Raw genomic sequence first — 20488 nt, forward strand, 5'->3', positions numbered from 1 at the left:
TAATGAGCCCCCGATTCATATACATGTGACACATGCTCTTTTAACAGCAAGACATGATGCTTCCAGATTCTGTTTCAATACGAGTCATAACTGGCCTGAGATATGAAGCTCCCTGACTATAAATAAACTAGTTATTTAGAAAACATTTATCCTTGTTTAACTTGTATTTTGCAGCTCACATAAATCTCACTCCTTTTACAGCTCCTGCTAGGAAGTTTGAAGCTTAAAAGTCTTTAACCTCAACAAAATTTTAACTTAAAGTGTTCAGATTGTTAAAAAGAAAATGTGCATAGTCCACATCGAGGTCTGTTGATTATCAAGGGAAGTGGGGACACTGATTGCGGTGGAGATGAATCTGGTTAAATAACACTAAAACCACTGGTGACGACATTCACCACAGAGAGGAAAAAATGTCTACATTTGGGTGAAATTACCATTTTATCTTCTTATGGGCCATCCTTAATGACAGCGTGCATATTGTAAACTGCACGCTGTCATTAAGGATGGCGGTGGGATTTCCATATTGTGCAATACTGTCTCTGGTCAACAGTAAAAGCAGGGAGGTGAGCTGAGGCACCACAGATGGCGGGAGAGTGAGCACAAGGGAGAGCAGTTATGACAAGAGCGAGAGAGAGTATGTATTTCCAGCCCCGCATTCCCGTCTCCTTCACAACGCTAGAAGGTCAGCTGAGCCTCGAGCCATAACACTCGCTCCCTTTTCACTTCAGTCCCACTTTTATTCCTAGTAGAACCACAGCGCTCTTTGACAATTGTCATCATGACGAATCAATACGGACTTCTCCACAGACCCCGTGTCCCTCAGCCCTCGTTCTCTGCCGCCCTTGAGTTTTTAAACACAGATCCAAAACATAGTCCAGGTAAAGTCCCTTCCCAGGGCTCCATGTTATAGGTTACCCTTGCCTCTCTCTAAAACTCCTCTTTTTTCTTAGTCCTGTATGTCCTCTGGTTCTCTCCATGTATCAGTGTCAGATTTAATTGGCGTAGCTGCTTGTCAGAGGCTTTTTGTAGCAGCCTGCCAAATGTCAAAAACCATTAAAAATGACAATTTGTGTTATTTAGCAATCAATATCTATACACTTTCGGAAAAGAGAGATTTTGATTCATATAGTTGGACATTGTTGTTCAACTTTAGCCATGTAAGTCCTTGGTATCCCCCTCCCCACCCCACCATGCTAACGCACTGTCTCCTTTTCAAGCACCCCGTATTTGTGAGAGTGTGTACATGTTGCTCTCCAATCTACGGCAGAGCTGACATCCAGCATGAAACCAATCAGTGTGTGGGTGTGTGTATGGGCTGATTAGTGGCGTGCTAAGGCACGTCAGATGCGAGCGTTAATTCGTGTTGCGAGCATCGCGGCGACTTGTCTCGGCCCTCCGGTAATGAGCAATGGCACCGTTATGTGGCTCGGCTTCACGGTGCTTCTTCCCCATCTCTGCGACACACTGGGCCCTGGTAATTGGTCACAGAGGGGACAGTAAATCTGTACGAGGACGTGGGAGAGACACAGAGACATGGAGCCAGAGAAAAGAAAGAGTGTGTGTGTGTGTGTGTGTGTGTGTGTGTGTGTGTGTGTGTGTGTGTATGTGTGTGTGTTTGCATGTGTGCGAATTTGCAGGAGGAGGTAGGTGACGAGGACGGAGGGGGGGTGTCTTTCATCTTCACAGCTTTTTCTTTATAAACCTCCAACTGTTTACAAGGACTGACGCCTATTTGCACACACACAAATACAGACACACACACATTTCTACATAGCGAGTCGTCTCCCCCCCCCCCCCCCCCAACTGCTACCACCCACACATATATACAGTAAATGACCTCAGCGCGCTACTGTCTGAGAGTATGGATTCTAATCAGATGTCGGCAGTATTGTGCCTGTCAAACCCGGCCAAGGTTACTTAACCTTCCAGTCTTAATTTCCCTTCCATTTTAGCTCCTTCCTCCATATCAAACATCAGCACATCTATGAGAGAAAAAAAAAGAAAGAGTGTGGGGAGGAAAATGAAGATTGCCATGCTTGGCTGAATCTTGGAGATGAAAGTAGAGGATGATTCACATTGCTATTGCAAAATGAACTGAACCAAGCTGAGCTGAGCTGTGCCGGGCTGGGCTATTTTTAAACTTCTATACAACACAGCTACTGGAAGAGGACAATGTGAAGCGGAGCAAATTATTTCTATATCATGAGGGAAGGTATGCGAAACAAGGCCTCCAGGAGAGCAAAATTAATATATAAACTATGTCACAAAGATTTTGGCTACTTTTTCTGGCCCCTTTTTACTAGTTTCCAAGTCATATCAGTTATTAAGAGACAGACAAAAGGCTTTTAGTGTAATTACTACTTTTTATAGTTCAAAGCTAGCCAAATGTTTTAACATGCTGTATAAAACACATGAACATGTTATTAAGAACCACTAACAATGTTAGCTTCGCTAAATGCTAACATCAATTGTCATTAGTGGTCATGGGGACAATAACAAAACAGATGTAGTGATGTTTAATGGCTTGTCTTCATACCTCAAACTTGGATGTTGGAATGCCAGAGTTAGCACGTTACAGCAAGGAAAAACAGGATTTGTTTTGATTCTTAGCAAGGCAGAATCATTCAGGTATCGTGAGCAATGCAGTATAATACTTTTATTTGCACTTAAAAACACCACTGCAGCACACTTATTCAGGAATGCACCATTACTTGCTATCATTTGCTAAATAGCAACCAGGGCTAACAGTTAAACACTGATAGGAGCAGCTTTTCTTTCTCACCTGGAGGCTCCAGCGGCCTCGTGGCTGCTCACCCCAGCAGTGCACAGTCATGAGAGTCCAGTTCTTCAGTCCAGCGGTGGAGGCATCATAAGGCCTCGTATCCAACAGCACCGACACTGTGCCACCAGGAGACACCAGGCTTATGGATAGGTCACCACGGCACGCTGCGTTGATACTCACTCTCACCTGTTGAGAGACAGATGGCAAGCTCCATGAAGGAATAGTTCCACATTATAGGATATTCACTTTCTCATCTTCTTCCTATAATAAGCTCGATACAACTGTTGGGTGAGCTAAAACATGAAAAAGCTGCTAGCAGCCACTTAGCTCCCTTTAACATAAAGGGAAACTGTCGATCTGATTCTCTTAATTAGCCTGACTGTTTTACATGTATCATATTCAGCTTTTATATCAGTTTGTTTAATCTGCTCGGGTAAAAAACTTGTATTTTTTGTGTTAACTGAGAGTTTCTACCAGAAGATTTACAACATCATATTGATGAGAGGAAATTACTGTGCTGGGGTAAAAGATAGTTCCATTTATAATGTCCTATTAAACTGCAGATTGCTGTTTTATACTGTTTTAAATATTTTTGTGCAGTTTAAACAAAAAAGAGACAACATAGCAATTGGCGAGTTTTTGCTGACAGATTCTGCTAACCTTGCACCAAGTCAATATTAACTAATTTCCGTTGTTTCCATTTTTTCCCCCAGTTTTAGTCATGCAGATTTAACCATATCTACACTGTAGCTTAATATATATGAGACAACTGGCATCCATGCTTTCATCTGACTCCCTCCAAAAATGGCACATTTTTCTAGCACTTTCTTTGAATGTGCCTTCTTAATCAATTTGCTGTTTTAATCTTTGACATCCTAGATAAGACATGTGATGAAGGAACAAACAATGTACTTCCCTCCCTGATAAGGTCCGCTGACTAATTATGAAAATAGAACAGAGAGTGCTGTATTGCTTAAATCTAAATCTAAATCCAATAAGTATTGTCTGAGATAATGTGGCACATAGATGGACAAGCCAAAAATATGTCCATAGCCAGGCAAAGACAAAGGGAAGCAGGTGAAGAAAGTATAATAAATGGAACACGATTGTGCAGGATATTAGCTAAATGATTTAAATAAGCCCATATCCCCTGCCACCACCAGTAGCACCCAGTAAACACCCTCCCTGTCCCTGTTCATCACAAGCAGCACATCTGGTGTGACAATGGCACATCGCAGAGAGAGCCGCCAAGCTGCAAAAAGACTGACAGCCCGCTCCTGTTTACGGCGTGTTACCACGGCAACACATCCATCAATCACACCTCGCAGCGATGGCCTGACCCACGCTTTCTGCCAGGGAGCAGAGCCGCAAAGATGAAGCCTTTTCAATTTGCATGCTGACACACTCTCGCTCGCTCTCCTTCTCTCTCCTTGCCATTTCACAAGTACACACATTCACAAACACCGAATACTCGCACAAACTGAGCCGCGCACAGACACGTACAGTACGTATGCCTGCTGACACAATCAAACATAAACACATTTGCATGTATGTGCCTGTGCTCAAGAAAACTCAGTTTTGCCATTTTCTGCAAATTACACTGCCAACACATTGCACATCACAGTATGATGGTTTTTTTTATCTCCTCTATTCTCAGATAAAGCACATGACACTGAAACCCCAAAACAATTTATATGGCATCTTCAAGCTCCCTTGACTGTAGGCAGAAGTTAACTTTTGAATGCACTTGTGCTTGATTTCTGTCCTGTCAAGGGCAACAGGAACATTGAAAGACTATAGGAGCAGATTTACATCACACTTAAATATTTTAAAAAGCATCTTCATCAGTCACTTTATTAGTACACCTGTATGTGTAGCATGTTAACGAAAGTATCTAATCAGCCAGTTATATGGCAGCAGCTCAAAGCATTTAAGCATGTAGACAACTTGCTGAAATGGAGCATCAGAATGGGGAAGAAATGTTACTAAAGTGACTTTAAATGTAGCATGGTTGTTGGTGCAAGAAAGACTGTTCTGGGTATTTCAGACGATGCAGTGATTTTCCCACACAATCATCTCTAGGGTTTAAAAGCAATGGTGTGAAAAAAAAACGATCCAGTGAGCAGCAGTTCCCTGGGAAAAAAAATGCCTTGTTGATGCCAGAGGTCAGAGGAGAATGGCCCGACTATGTTAGGCTGATAGGAAGGCAACAGTAACTCGAATAACCACTTGTTACAACCAAGGTATGCAGAAGAGCATCTCTGAATGCACGTTTCTTCAGAAGAAGACCACACTGGTCCTGTCAGCTAAGAACAGCAAACTGAGGCTACAGTTTTCACCTGATTAATGACCTAATTTCTGCTCCAACACTCGGATGATATGGTTGGAATTTTTCATAAACACCAGAAAAGCATAGATCCATCCTGCCTTGCATCAGCAGTTCAGGCTTCTGGTGACACTCAGTGACTGGACTGACACACACACACACACACATACCTTCACACACTTCACTACCTCAAGCACCTATCTGTACAATGTCACGCAGACACACACACACACATTAATACATCAAGTTACTTTTTGCACAATGCTCAGTCTTTTGCACAACCCACTGTCACTGTTGCACTTTTCTATTGCACTGTTGTGTCTGCATTGTTCTGTTCTGTCTGGTGTTGCACTGTTTTTTGCAATTTTTGCACACTTGCACTTTATGTAGTCCTGTGTTGATTGTCTGTTATATGTACATGATTGAAATGACAATAAAACCACTTGACTTGACTTGACTTGACTTGACGGTGGTGTATTGGTGTGAGGGATATCTTCCTGGCAAACTCTGGGCCCTTTAATACTGTTTAAACACCAAAGTCTACCTGAGTATTGTTGCTGACTATGTCCATGCCTTTAGCAGGGTAACACAGCATGCCACAAAGCTCATATCTTTTCAGACTGGTTTCTTGAATGTGAAAACAAGTTCAATGTACTCAAATGATTTCTACAGTCACCAGATCTCAATTCCATAGAGCACCTTTGGCGCGTAGTGGAACGGAAGATTTGCATCAAGGATGTGCAGCCAAGAAATCTGCAGCAACTGTATGATGCTATCATGTGAATATGGATCAAAAACTCTGCGAAATATTTCCGGCACCTTGTTGAATCTGTACCATAAAGAATTAATGTAGTGCTGAGAGCAAAGAAAGAGTCCAACCCTAAACTAGCAAGGCGTACCTAACATGGAGTGTAAATGTATATGCCTATGCTATTGAAAAAAACTCACTTTTGGAATCTTTCTTTGAATTTTTCTGTTATAGTTTAACATTTTTGAAAACAAACCTGTTCACTTTCTTGCTGTAATTTTTTTATAGATTGATATGTTATGGCTCATATCATGCACACAAAGACAAAGGAGAAGGTAAAGTCTTTATAAAGCCTTTAAAAAATGGAAAGGAGACAAGTAGCCTGCTTCTGTTTTGCTGAAGTCCACCTGCTAGCTCCTCTGAAATTCACTAATTCACTGTTTTCAGTTTTCCGTGTATGCTTAATCTGGAGAAAACTTCTCAGTGAGTGGAGAGTAATATTTCTTTGCAAGTAGGTGAATAATCACATTTACCAAAAACAAATTAATGCCAAAAAATGTTGTAAAATGTCATGTATTTAATCAAAAAAATAAAAAATTACCCACCTGGACATGCTCAAGAGTGTTGATCTCATTAGCCCTTCCTCGACAGGCTTCTGATTGGATGTTCACATTGACTCCTTGCCCTGGATAAAAGATTCTAGCCAATACAAAGTCATTACCTCTTACATGTAAGTCGAAAGCCTCAAAAGCCTCTTCTCACATGCTCATTTCACTTTCATATGTATGCATAAAGCAGTGACAGGACAGATGAAGTTGAGTTAAAGATCATGGATGCTGATATCAAAACCAGTTTCTTGGGGGCTAATCTGAAAATCCTTAGCAGATAGAGTCAATAAAGTTTTTTTTGAAAAAAAATCTTTGTATTTTACCTGGCAGGATCAAGCGTGACTTCTTGTGTGCACTTCTTCTGTGAAGGAACACTGTGGAAGTGTGCGGCCTGCTGCACCATCAGCCCTGCATCCAACAGTCCAAAGCCGTACCTGCAACAAGGAAGGAAGAAGCAGTCCATTATGTGTATTTGTGAATATGATGAGCAGGAGCATGGTGTTGCGTTTTTATCCTCACAAACGTGAAATTGGAGGCTTTTTATGTGGGTGGCTGAATGTGGCTGCAGGAGCAGAGTAAGTGCTAATGGCTCCGACACGAGGAGGCAACAAGTCATTGACGAAGATGATGTTGTCCTCTGACACAATCGCTTCCCGCTCTGTCCGTGCTGAGGCTGAGGGCTGCTGTTTGTGCGCCTGTAATTGCCTGGAGGATTGATTCTGAACAATGTGCCATCTCACGGACTGTAATCAAGCCTCATTATTCATTCGTTACTACCCCAATCTTGGTGCTGGAGACACAATGGCCGACCCTTAAGCGGCGTTGCTGCCTGGTGACTGTATGACCACTGCTTATCATGCTCTCTTCTCCACTTTACTACTCATCCCTTTTGAATCTTCCCCTCTCATCTTTCCTCTTTGGCCTCTCTTTTTCACAGAGCAGCCTGCTATTCAGTCTTGGTTTCCTCTCTAAATTCTCCTTCACCCTCCTTCATCAAACACAAATTTCTTGCATCAGAACTCTTCGCAGCCGCCTCAGTGATGCTGAAATCACAGTCTTCGTAAGTCTCTCTTTAATTCTCCCTCAAATCTTTCATTTTCATGCACTTCTCCGCTCACCGTTCCCTTTTGTTCAAATCGCGCTCCTCAGACTGAGTAACGGGGCAATAACAACCTTCATCGCCCCTCCTTCTTGGAAATTCAGAGGGGGTGACAAAGAGCTAATTCCTGCCATTATTACCATACAGACCTTATGACGTTAATCTGCAATAAGTGAAATTCATTATCCTGATGACGGGGTCTCTCGGAGCAGCAGAGCGAGAGACGGAGACAGGAGAAAGGAGAGAGCTGATCAATAACTCAATCTGCTGCCCTGCATGGGGCTCCATCTCCTCTGTCTCAGACTGTCAGTGTTTCGGAGGAGGAGACGCAGGATCTGCAGCCCGCATCATGCTCGTCCTAACAGCACGCAGTGCAATCAATGGACACAATCTAATCAGCCACTATCACCACCAGTGACTTTTAGCATGTAGGGCCCGGCATAACAGCATTAAGCAGACGGCTGTTTGGGGTTGAGGTGCACTACAGAAGTTCAAGGTTATTCAGAGGTTTTGTGAAAGCTGTGAAGAGCTTGAGCAAAACACAGCCGACAACAGCTCAGTGCAGAGAAGTGATTCCTCGTCTTACCCCCTTTATCCTAATGAGTTCTAAATGTGCTCATTGTATATAAATGAAGATGACAATGTCTTTATTTATTGATCAATGTGTGTTTAGAAGTCACCAAAACTGAACTGATGACTAGGAGCTGTGGCCCTGAATTTGCCCTAATACATATTTAAAGATGGATTGCTGTTATTGCTTAATGTTTTTTTGTGTTGTCAGTGCACCAAAAACTAAAGTACAATGTCTCTGAACTCTTTGTAATTTACTCTTGAATATTTTAGATAGACTGTTTGATTGAAAACAAAATCTACATGTGAAATCTACACCTTTTTGCTGAAAATGGTGCAAAAAGAGTTTTTCCTTCCCACTGTTGCCAAAATGCTTGCTCACAAGAAGTCATATGATTGTTGTGTTATTCTCGTATGCATTATTGTAGGGTCTCCCTTACAATATAAAGGGCTTTGAGGCAACTGTTGTTGTGTTGTTGGTGCTGTATAAGAAAAATTGAATTGAATTGAAAATGCATAGTATTTAAGTAGCAACAAGATAGCTGTTGCACTGATGCACATTTGAGGTTCGCAGCAGCTTCAACTATTTGGTAATGGACAGATAAACCAATCAGGCATAATATTATGATCATCTGCCTAATATTGTGTTGGTTGGCGTTGGTCTCCCTTTTACTGCCCTGACCTCTCGAGGCATGGACTCCTAGACCCCTGAAGGTGTGTTTTGGTATCTGCGCCAGATCCTTTAAGTCCTGTAAGTTGTGAGGCAAGGCGTCATTAGATTGGAAATGTTTATCCAGCACATTCTACTGAATTGGATTGTGATCTGGGGAATTTGGAGGCCAAGTTAACACCCCAAACTCGCTTCTGTGCTCATGTTATGTCAGACTCGCCAGGTAGTAAGTCTGACTTTTAGCTTTTTTAAACCTTATTTTGGGCAAAATGTTTTTTTTTAATTTTCAGATTTAATAATGAACTTGTTAAGTTTCAGTGTGACCAGTGAAATTAAAGTTACAGTTCTCTTTCTAGTCATGCACACAGGGGCATTGAAATAACTGCTGATTGCTGACAGTTGTTTCGTGAAGAACTTTGGACAGCTTATTAAATGTCATGTTAAACATTAAATGTCAACACTACATAGCAGTTTGTAATGCTCTGAGACAGGAGCTTACAAGCCACAAACACTATCTAAGCAGCAGCCATAGAGCACTTCAAGGAGCAGCTGTCAATACTTGAAATTCCGAAAGTTACCAAAATAAATTAGCCAGATAGGGGAATAGTTGGAAATGGGAAAACACAACGGAAACACTAGCACTAAAAATAGATTACCCAAGATATTTCACAGTGTGGAGGAAAATTGATACCTTGACTTCTCATAAAACAAACTGTTGGTGACCAGGCCTTGCCACCATGCTCCCTCTTAGTGATTAAATGTATCCCTCCTACCCAGCGCCCCTTAGCAAGAGTTGTGCACCTATTAAATCGTATGGCTCCCACAGATCGATCGGGCTTGCCCCAGCTCCACAGCCATAAACCCAAACCGGCATACAGTGTATCTGATAGAGAAAGCTGCAGGAAACAAGTTCCCCCACGAAAGAACATGATGAAAATGACAGATTTTATGTCCCCTGCCATGTCAGTGAAAGAGCACTACTGAGCCGGGGCACTTTTCAAGTAGACTCCCCAGCCTTTTCAGACGTCTCATCATCAAGAGCAAGGACTGGAGAGAGTCGTGCACCTTCTAAATAGCATTGTGATTTCTGGAAGGAATTTGTGAGTAGTTTGATATCAGGATTGCATGTGATTGAGATTTTTATTTTCTTTCATTTTTTTGGAATCCTGCAAATGTCTTTAGGATAAAACCCACATAGTGTAAAGCATATCAAGTAATTAGTCAGAAAAACACAGTCATCCAATTTTCAACTTGTTCCTTCTCCACCTCCTGCGTGGTCGGAAGGAGGCTGAGCCAAGCCGATTACAGAATGACAGCCGATCTTCTGTCCACGCAGCACGAAGCATGTTAAACCCCCTCCGACCCCCCGCCTCCTCACATATGGAACCCACGGTCCTCACATTTTCTCTATCCACTTTCACTCCTCGATGGCAAATGCCCTTCCAATCTCTTACTCCCTCCTTCTTTTTATCTATTAACATGAAGGCCACTCCCCCCACCCCCCACCCCAACACACACACACACACACACACACACACACACACACACACCGCTCCATGGGGCCTCTTTGTAACTGTCGAGGAACCCTTTTCACTTTTTGTTCTGTGGGGTTTCCCAGGTCCTTTCTCTGTTGATATTCACACCATCTGCCAAAAGCAGAGGAAGGTGCACACAAACCCAACTCGCACTTAGACATAGAGATCTTTGGGGGTTAAGGTCTTTCCTTCGTCTTTTTGCACATGGCGCTGAAAACACAGCTTTAACAACCTCTATCCTGTAACCAAAACAGATTTCTGCAGCTACCAGGGGACCCAGCTACGGCGGTCTCAACCCTTGTTTGCAGTGGTACGTCCTGCTAAGTCCCCCCCAATAGAAGTGGCTGTAAAGAATCACTCAAGCCGCACTAAGCAGCTGCCTGTGAGTTAGGTCATTTTCCCAGGAGCCACAGAGTGGGCATTGGCAGGACCTCAAAAAAGGGGGACACCATCTGTTCAGCGCCTGAAAAGGTTGGTGACACCTTCTGTGGTACCAACAACTTCTAATTAAGTGGCCAGGAATGCTGCAGCAGCTCCAACACATGATTGGTGGACTTGCCTTAGTTACCCTCTCCATCACATCTGGGCACCCACTAATGAAAAATGATCGATGAGAGAAAACAAGATCGCTTGGTGAAAGTGATGTGACTGTAGAAACCTAAGAAAAACTAGATTTTCTTTTGTGTGGGTTTTTTGTTTTTGGTTTGGTTTTCTTGCCCTCCTTTTGTTGCTCTTAATTGAATGTTTATCAGGAGCATAAAACAACTGCATTAGCCCTTTGGTCAATCCCAGCGTGGTTGGTTTCGGTTATATCATAATGCACTAATTTCATTAACATTAGGATTTAAATGAAATAACAAATAGACTTAACATTCTTCTGATTTCCATCGCTCTTGCAGCCAAATCTGCTGCTCAGAAATGTTACTAATTAGGCTTATTAAGTAATTAAGAAGAGGTCTTAATTATATCTGCGCCACTGGGACCTGCACGGCTGTAATCATGAAATGCTGTGCCGCGCAGCTCAGCTTTGTTGGTGTGGATGTTACACAGTTTCATCCATTAAACTGTTCTGAATGTGTGTTGGGTTTTTTTGTTTTTTCATTTATTTTTTTTACAAAGAAAAAAAATAGATTTTGAAATATACTTTTAGTGCTGTATTAGACAAATATCTGCATGATGTTAAATTACAGAGAGAGAAACACTCAGCAGCCTTCAACAGCACAGTCTCAAAATGCCAAGTGAATTACCTTGTGAAGAGTTAAAAGTTTAATGAAATATATTGCGGGGAGGAAAATGAGGGGTTTGGCACGGGCATGGGACTTAGTCTCGGGAGAATGGGCCCCGAACAGCCCTCTCAGTTTTCTATAGCCATCAGTCAAAGCAGCAGCCACCCGTTCCCGTCTTTTACACAAGGAGACTTCTCTGGAAGCCATGATGATCTATACCCCATGACCTCACTCTCAGTGTCCAACATATTTTGATTTGTAGCTCGAGTGTTATTCAAACACAAATTCAAAAGAGGATGAAATTCGGCAGAGAGCTTTTGTTGGACGCGCACCAAGGTACAGTCCTTTTGGATGTCTCTGCCCTTGTGTGGAAGGAAAGACGGAGTGCGAGAGAGAGAGATTGAGTAGCCCCTGCACTACAAGCTTGGCAAAAGATTCCCACCCGGGTCCCAAGCGTTTTTCTTTTAGTCCGGACAAAGCAAACACCGAACCAGGAGCCTTTGTTTGTCTTTTCAAAGGAATGGAGATTTAGATGCCACATCACTAAAACGTGACAGAGCAAACGCACATGTAATGATTAAAAAAGTCTGTTTTTGTACGTTGGTGACATCTGCTACATGATTTCATCACGGGAGCCACGTGGACTTTAAAGATTCTGTACACCACATGCAGGATTAGAGAATATAATTTGATGACAGGCTTGGGTTATGGGTCAGTTTGGGTGCACATATCATTACTGTTGCACATGGAACAAATCATAAAAATCATCTAGCAAATGTGCATAATTTGGAAAGAAACAACAAAGAAGTCAATATGGAAACAGTGCTGACTTTAGTGCAAACCTAACAATGAAGGATACAGCATATTTGTGGTCAGTAGTTAATACCTAAGATCATTAATCCATAATTTTATAAATATTTTAATGCTACTTGTTCTAAGAAGTTCAGCTTGGTTCTGGCCATTAGTCTACAGCCACAGCAAAACAATTTCACTTGGAAAAAAAGTGGATTAAAGATGAGTGTGCGGACTATAATGGAACTTTATTTTTTCTGAACCCTCCCCCCACCCCACCAGCAAAATATGAGAATTGCTACTTGTACATGAATTATGCATCAGTTGAGGTTTAGAAGAGTGCAGGGTCCCTTCACCCACCCCCTCTTGTAGCGCAGTAGGGTGGAGTGGGGTGATATGTCTGTGTTTGCGTGTGTTTGTGTGTGCGTGTGCAGGGGTTTGGGTGGTGGGGTGTACTGGCACCCCTCTGTTTGCCTGCTGCACCCCCCTGCAGGGAGACACGGCACCCCCTGCAGGAGGTGCAGCGCTCCGCTTCCCCCTGTTCCCCAGGGCACGCAGAAACATACATAAACACACGCTCGGCATATTCAGCCCAGTTTATCTGCTGACCCATCCATCAAATGCACATCCACACACACACACACACACACACACACACACACACACACACACACAATTACCATCAACATTGTGCGTCTCTGCGTAGAAGTAGAGTTATTATTCCAACACTTCAGGCTCACAAATACAGGGACACTTTAGAAATGTGTGGAAATTTGTTTTTAAAAAAAAAGTTTAAAGAGACGACGTTAAAGCAAAAACTTGAGAAGTACGATCATTTATGCAATTGAACAAAACTTGTACGTCTAAATAACCAATCATAATTTCAGGTCGGGGGTCCGCGGCTTATCCAGACTGCCCGTCTTCTTCTTTCTGATTCTGCCAAATTCAAATTAACACAAGGGCTTTGTTTCTCCTGCCCACCCACGCTCCCACCTACATAAAGAACCTGCACTTCCTCTCAATTATCCAACAATTACCTACACATAGATCTACTTTCCTTCATAGGAAACAATATCATTGCAGAGCTACTCCGAAATGAAGTGATAGTGGGGACTGTTAGTCTGCGGATGAGCTATTTCTTTAATTACCCTACACATGCACACACGTTCTCTCGCTCTCTCTTCTAAATAGTGGCGTACATATAGACCACAGGCTCAGTCACAGAGTAATTGGCTCAGCAATGAAAAAAAGAGCAGCTCTGGATAATTAATTAATCTATCTGGCTGGGGCAGAGACGCGAGGCCAGTTTTCCAACCCCACCAGGGAGCCAGAGAAAGACCCGCTGCCCTCGTACGATCTATGACCATGACGAAACGGAAATGGCTCGCCACAATGCGTTAGGTGTGTATGCACCTTCTCACACAAACATACAAGTACATGCGCGGGGCTCTCATATCAGCACAGCCTCACAAAAACACTGCAAAACATGCAGGTATGTGAACTCTCAACTGTGTGCTGCACTAACACGCTCTGGATGTGGATTTACAGACCTAACAGAGTTGTGAGACTATTGATCTCCGGTCAATTCTGCAGACAGACCAAATAAGAACAAATCAGACTGGTCTTGTTCAGACTCAAGATTGCATTGCTTTTATTTACAGAGATACAGTAAATGTAGTTAGGGAAATGCATGCAAATATTTTGGCACTTCTCCTTCCCACGTCCCACTTTTTCTGTCGTATTTTTTTACAGGTTCACAGGAATGTTAAAAGGACATGCAGACATTAACCGATGTTCACTCCTTGCTTTTAGCACAGGATGTTTCCTTGGGTCAAAGAAATCATCTTATGTCAGGTAGGAAACCTACCTGTTGACTAGAAGTCAAATGTTCTTGTTTTAAGATGCAGTGTCTTTTTAGCTTTTCACAGCTCAGGAACCATCAAAGTGAAGTGTGTATCACTTGGATTTTCCTTCCACCTTCATGTGGTGCATTTTGGAAAATTGCCTCCTAACATGGACCTATTGTACTTTTCTATATTTATTGTGATTTATATTTTACATTCTCTTCAACTGAGTTTTATTTATATAGTGCAGTCATCTCAAGTTGCTTTATATTGTAAGGCAACGGCCCTACATTAATACAACCCCAACAATCAGATGTATGTTTACATCATATATATTGAACCAATCCGTTCAATATCTGTGAGTGTCAAAGTTCAGACTTCACATTTGAGCAAAACACTCAGTTTCAAACAGTTTTTTTTACTCTTTAGTCGATAACCCTAATTATGTTCATGCTCACAACCTGATGTTTAAACCTTGTGTTTGCAAATGGAAGCCAATCAGAAGAAGGGTGGTGTTTTAGGAAGAGGAGTTAGAAAAGCTTGTTTGAGAGAAAGGATGAGCTAAGGGGCTGACCCAGCAGGCCTAGTACAAGATAAGTAAGTAATATTTTATTTAAATGTGGGGTGCACAACAGGGAGTTTAGTTCCTGGTGTATGGATAATTAGCTCCTGGAACAATCAGATAAAAAAAGGTGTTTTTCTTTTTTCATGAAATTGGTACAGAAAGACCTGCTATTCATACAAACTGGTGATACAAGTGCTGAATGTAAGCTGTGGAAACAGTAAAGAGACCTCTGGCACATTTTCACCTGCTTCCACTGCGCAAGGAGAAGGGAGGAGTATGCCTGAAGATGTCAAAACTCAAGCAGTGCTCGCAGCACAAAGAACAACGTCACTGTGGAGCAAACGTTGAAGCACGTTATTCTGATAGTAAATACCATCTGTAGAAGCACAGGAACACCATATTGCATTGAGTAGATTGGGAAACAACGTCAAATAGAATTTTTGGTTATTTAAATCTTGGCAGAGGAGTTGAGGTGAGGAGTGGAAGGCAAGAGTGGAGCGCAGCTTTTCCACAACCATAGACAGTTTGTCTCTCAGACTCGGGGTGGGATCTGGAACTTGAGAGTATTTTCCCCCTCTTTTTTTTTTTTCCACCACAAGCCTGTGTTAGTGGTTGTCAGATCTAACAACAGGATGGGAGAATAAAACACACACACCACACACACACACACACCTCAGCTGAGGAGGGAAGTGGCAGGTACATCACGTCTATGGTAATAGAACAGCAGATGGAACTGGCAGGCACACACAGCTCCTTGTGCTTTGAGACATGCACACACATGCTCTTGCATGCGAGCGCACTTATTCAAATGTTACAAAAACACACTGACACAAACACGCAAAAATAAGCTGCTTTTACCTCACAGTGCTAAAATATCACAGCTGAAAATAAATACACAGCCTTAATCCACACACGCGCTTAACAAGCTAGGAGTTTGACTTTCTCCTGCCAAAAGTGCTAAAAAGCGCAGGTCAGCTGGAATAAGATTCGTATAAGAAAAGGAGACGTGTCAGGATGTTGGTCCGAGAAGGTGCTGTCTGTTTCTGCTATGTCCCTGTGGGGCAGCACATGAGCAATGGCTTTGCCACTGGCCCTGATAATCTAGGAGATAAATCATCTTTAGTCACTCTCTAACAGCCTGACAGACAGACAGCCCTAAGTACCTGGGAGGGTGGCAAAGGGACACTTTAAAATCTCCAGTGATGAGGGGGTATCACCGTGAAGAAAACAGTTAGCTGCCCCGAGCTCCCTCATATTTCCCAGAGTTTCTGGCTGCCATTTTGGCTCCGTCTCAAGGCGCTATTCCGGCTCTATCTCATGTCACCGTCCTGGCTGCCATTCAATTCTCACGTTGGCTCCGGTTCAGCCTCCATTCTGGCTCAGTTTCAAGCTCCACAGTGGCTGTTTTTCAGGGGGCTTCATTGTGGCTCTGTTTCAGCAAAGCCACCCCTCCACCACCTCCCTCCCCATTTTCAGTTTCAGCACCCCAGGTAGCTGGCCTCCTGCCCGGCCTGCAGATCAGTGGGAGATCCAGGCTCAGGTCTTTTGTTTGGGGTGGCATTTTGCCTTTGTTTTCCCATCTCGCCTGTAATCTAAACACCCAAAACATCTCATGCTTGACAAATCGGCCCTGAGACGGGGGAGCAGCGGAAGACAAACGGCTGGAAGCGGTTCAACCCCAGGCAGGACTGATGGTGTCCGACTGGGCCTGACCTCCCAAAGGTTAAAGACACGTTCACTTACAAAGCAATCAATTACCCAGGCTGTGTGGGCGCTTTTAACCAACCTCCCCTCCTGCCTTCCACACAGCCGGCATTATTGATGAGGGTCCCAGCATACTGCACACTCCAACCTGGAGTGTGTATTACATTTCACAATTGAAATAAATCTCAGATTCCTGGTGTTACAGTAGTGCCTACCTGAACGTCTCTGCTGCTTTATGTAGTCTTGCTGCCCCCCCTCTCCCACCCCCCTCCCGCATCCTCCTCCTTCCTTCCTCCCTGCCTCTCTCCCTCCTCTCTGCAGGTTGTTGTAGCAGGTTTATTCTGGTAGTTGGGCTCCGTGGGCCTCGGCAGGCCCCTCAGCTGTTCCGCTGGGTTTGTAATTACCATTTCATTAAGAATGACAGTTTCGGGGGTTGAAGCACCATTTCATCCGGGTCTCGCGGGGAAGACGCTTGCCAAATTTACAGTGTGAGTGGCAATTATCTCTCTTCGTGTCTGCAATTCACCATTTTGTACTTAGTGGCTTGACAACGGCTAGGAACATTTTGCTGGAGTAATAATAGGTCTGGGATATTTACACTGTAGCCCACTCAAGCTTAGCTCTGTGAACAGACTGCTATGAGCTATCAGAAGAGATAGAAGCAAGCAAGAGGAAATACTACAGAGACAAGCACTACACCAGTGTGTACACAGAGTAGGTGTGGCAATAAAACGTGCTTTTTAGAACGCTGAAGGAAAACTGCTCAGTGTGGAGCGGTGCAGTTTGACTTTGGAGGCTCACTCTGTTTCACATATGTGGTCTTTTGCAGTCCAAATAAGAGCTCATTTAGTATATTGTTTTGGGTTCAGTCATTAAATGTTTTTTACGGCATCTGTAATGTTTCTCTTTTGGCCACTTGACAAAAATGACTCTTAACCTCAGTGGAGCTACTTGGTGAAATTATAAAAGTTAAAATGTGTGTTTTTCTCTTCCAATGCGGGGCACATAGGAAAATGCAACACTTTCATTATATTCCCAAATGCAATATATAACTTACCAACGCGGCTAGTCAGAAGTTTATCACCTGTTATTGTGAAGATGTTTTAAAGTATGTTTTTAAAGTTTGACCTAACCCCCAATCCAACCCCAGTTAATGGGCTAGGATAACTGGTGGTACTAAATTACCCATAGATGTGAATGAGTGCGAATGGCTGTCTGTCTTTCTGTGTTAGCCCTGCAACGAACTGGTGACCTTTCACCGTATGGCAGCTGGGATCGACTTCAGCACTCCTACGACCCTAAACTGGATAAGAGGAAGAGAATGGGTGGATGGATTTTCAAAGTTTGTTTTCAAACTGGATTTTCAAAGTGCATTATCTTATACGTGAACATGGCATTCTCATCCCTATTTTTCCTTCTTTTCCCATAAGGGAACTCTTTAGAATTTGATTGCAGCGTTAGACACGAGGGACCAAATCTGCAGTCTCAATCTTCCAAATTTTTCCCCAAAGTGCTCCAAGAAATGGCTGTAAAGAATAACAGATACAACTGAACATTATTAATGCCAAACAAAGGTCATTCACAGCCTTTAAGGGGATGAAGTGAGTTACTGACTGCAGCTCAGATCACTGACTCCCATGCCTTTGCAATGTGCTTGCTTTGCGCACATTGACACATAAGACAAGAGCAGTAAGATTGTACAAAATGTGCATTCATAGTTCTGTTATATCTAGCAACACTCGTAGGTGAAGTGAATAAGCAGCAATCACAGAAATTCATATTGTTTAACCTCTTAAGCCCCAAGCCTAACTGATCTCCTGCCTTTTGCTCCTGTATCAGGGGGCGTTGGGGCTTAAGAGGTTAACAACATGAATAAACTCTCATCCTGAAAGATTCTTATAATGCTGCACTTTGCTGTTCAGGTAAATGTGACAGAAACAGTTGTTTAACCCACATAAAACAGGAGCTAAAAGTTGAATTCATACTGAAACGGTGCTGCTTAAACTATACGACCAAAATGTGACTGAGAATACATCTGATCACAGACTTCTCAAGAAAGAGATGAAATGAAGGCCAGTTTGGACATGAAAAATGATTGTGGAAACCAATAACTACTTAACTTTGTTTCATTAGACAGACATAAAAAAAAGAAATATTTATGCTTCTGAATATCTATGCAAATATCTGTGTTCAGCAAACAAGAGACAGGAAGTGTGTGTCTCTGTGTTTACTCCGCTCTCTCTTAAGAACAAAAAAATGGCAGCCATCAGCCTCGCTGAGTTATAGTGACATGACTCACACAATGTCTACTGCGAGTGACGGCTGCAGCTCTTTTAATTGCATGTCTGCGCTGAATGATGGGATACTTAATTCCTACACATTACACACAATTGCTTTTTCGCAGTGGCAGAGGCCCGGGGAGGCAGCCGAGGCTTTCCGTGGCCATATGGAGAGGGAGGCAGAGCCCAGGCTGAGTGATCGGGAGCTTTCCGCCTTGTCTCTGTACCAGAATGGCTGCTATACTGTACTCAAGCTGCAGGACAGGCACATGAAGACACACAAACACGCACACACACCTCAAACTGAGCACGCACAGAAGCGAGATGCGGTATCGGCTAAGGCTTAGTCTTAAAATGCTAGCAGATACATAAGCTCTCTCTCTCACTTGCAGTAATGTGAGCACAATCTGCACGGTCTCACACATACTGTATGCGCTCTCAGTTACATACACACTGTAATCTCACACGCAGAGGACATGCAAGCACACACAGGGAAACTCACATGTATTTTCTCAGATACAAACACTCACGCGTGCATGTAGATGCACACGTGCACACACACACACACAGTCCTCTGTGTGAAGTGTGTTGACAGTCCTGTCAGCTCACAGTAGCACCATCAGGCACCCTGCTGTCCTGTGAATGGGTCAATTCTCCTTCTTCTTCATCTCTCTTATCGCTCTGTCACATCACTTGTTTTCTGTTGAATCTGTGGTAAGAATAGAGCTCGAGCGCTACAGTAGCTGGATAATGCAGTATCGCTCTGACCCGAACTTTACAGACACAGGAATCTCAGTGTCTTAGTGTAACCAAACATACTGTACCCACATGTACGTGTGAATTTAATGGGGGGGGGGGGGGGGGGGGGGGCAGGTATAATGGCTGAAATGTGCATGTCTTTGTGGATCTATCTACAGCTTTTGTATTGACTGGAGGAGCTGCATTAATTTTGTAGACATCTGTTGCCTCTTTTTGTATACGATTCAAGTAGCGTTTTGTGTTTTTTAGGATCCTGATATAGAGGGTCAATCACTGGATAAAGCACTGCTATTAGAAGAGTACAGGAATCAAAAGTAAATGGTAAAACTTGCCAGACAGGTAACCAGTAACTGTTAATTAAAAATATATGGAACATATTTCTTGAGTACTATGAAGTTCCATGGGCAATCACAATCATTAAAATGATACTTTCCCTGTAAAACTCTGATAATTACATAAAGCAGACCGAATCTCAGCATTATCTATGTGGCAGAAATAATGCAAACCCAATGCTCTCCTCAGGTGCAGTGGTTGACAGCTCTTAGAGAAGCTAGCATTACTGTTCAATGATGTGTCCCTGGAAATACCTCGGCCTCCACAGATCCTAACACACCTCAGTGCATACACAATTAGGGAAGAGAGAGACATGTAGTATATAGTGAGGAAGACAGAGAGCCTGCTAATGCATTTAGTAGCCAGGCCTCGTTTAAGAAAAGCCCTTAATGACTTTAATTGATCTTTATTAGCTTCAATTAGAAAGGGACACTGGGGAGGAAACAAGGTTGTGATTCCTGCAGACGGCTCAGTGGAGGTGAGCAGGATCACAGCAACAGTGGGAGACAGTTTCTGAGAACTATGCTGGAAATAAATTTACAGCTGATGTAAAAGCAAAAGGCATAATAGTGGGATTATGTTTTGATGACCTATCGAGCTGAAACCTTGTCATACTGTATGGCATAGGGAGTGACATTAGCATGTTAC

At 42.9% G+C, this 20488-nt stretch overlaps 1 protein-coding gene across 1 annotated transcript in view; it reads right to left on the minus strand.

Annotated features, from left to right (window-relative positions):
- The window catches only part of LOC146698347 (furin-like), a 78369-nt gene that overhangs the window by 20960 nt on the left and 36921 nt on the right, over positions 1-20488 (minus strand). Inside the window, exons 4-6 of the mRNA XM_085473435.1 lie at positions 6788-6898; positions 6462-6555; positions 2783-2968 (exon numbers count right to left, since the gene is read on the minus strand). Of these exons, the coding sequence (XP_085329561.1) occupies positions 2783-2968; positions 6462-6555; positions 6788-6898 (391 nt within the window). The remainder of the gene's footprint in view (positions 1-2782; positions 2969-6461; positions 6556-6787; positions 6899-20488) is intronic.

Source organism: Copadichromis virginalis, linkage group LG11 (genome assembly GCF_057382275.1).
Source record: "Copadichromis virginalis isolate Kocher_CV1m ecotype Utaka linkage group LG11, C_Virginalis_male_GT1.1, whole genome shotgun sequence".
NCBI lineage: Eukaryota > Metazoa > Chordata > Actinopteri > Cichliformes > Cichlidae > Copadichromis > Copadichromis virginalis.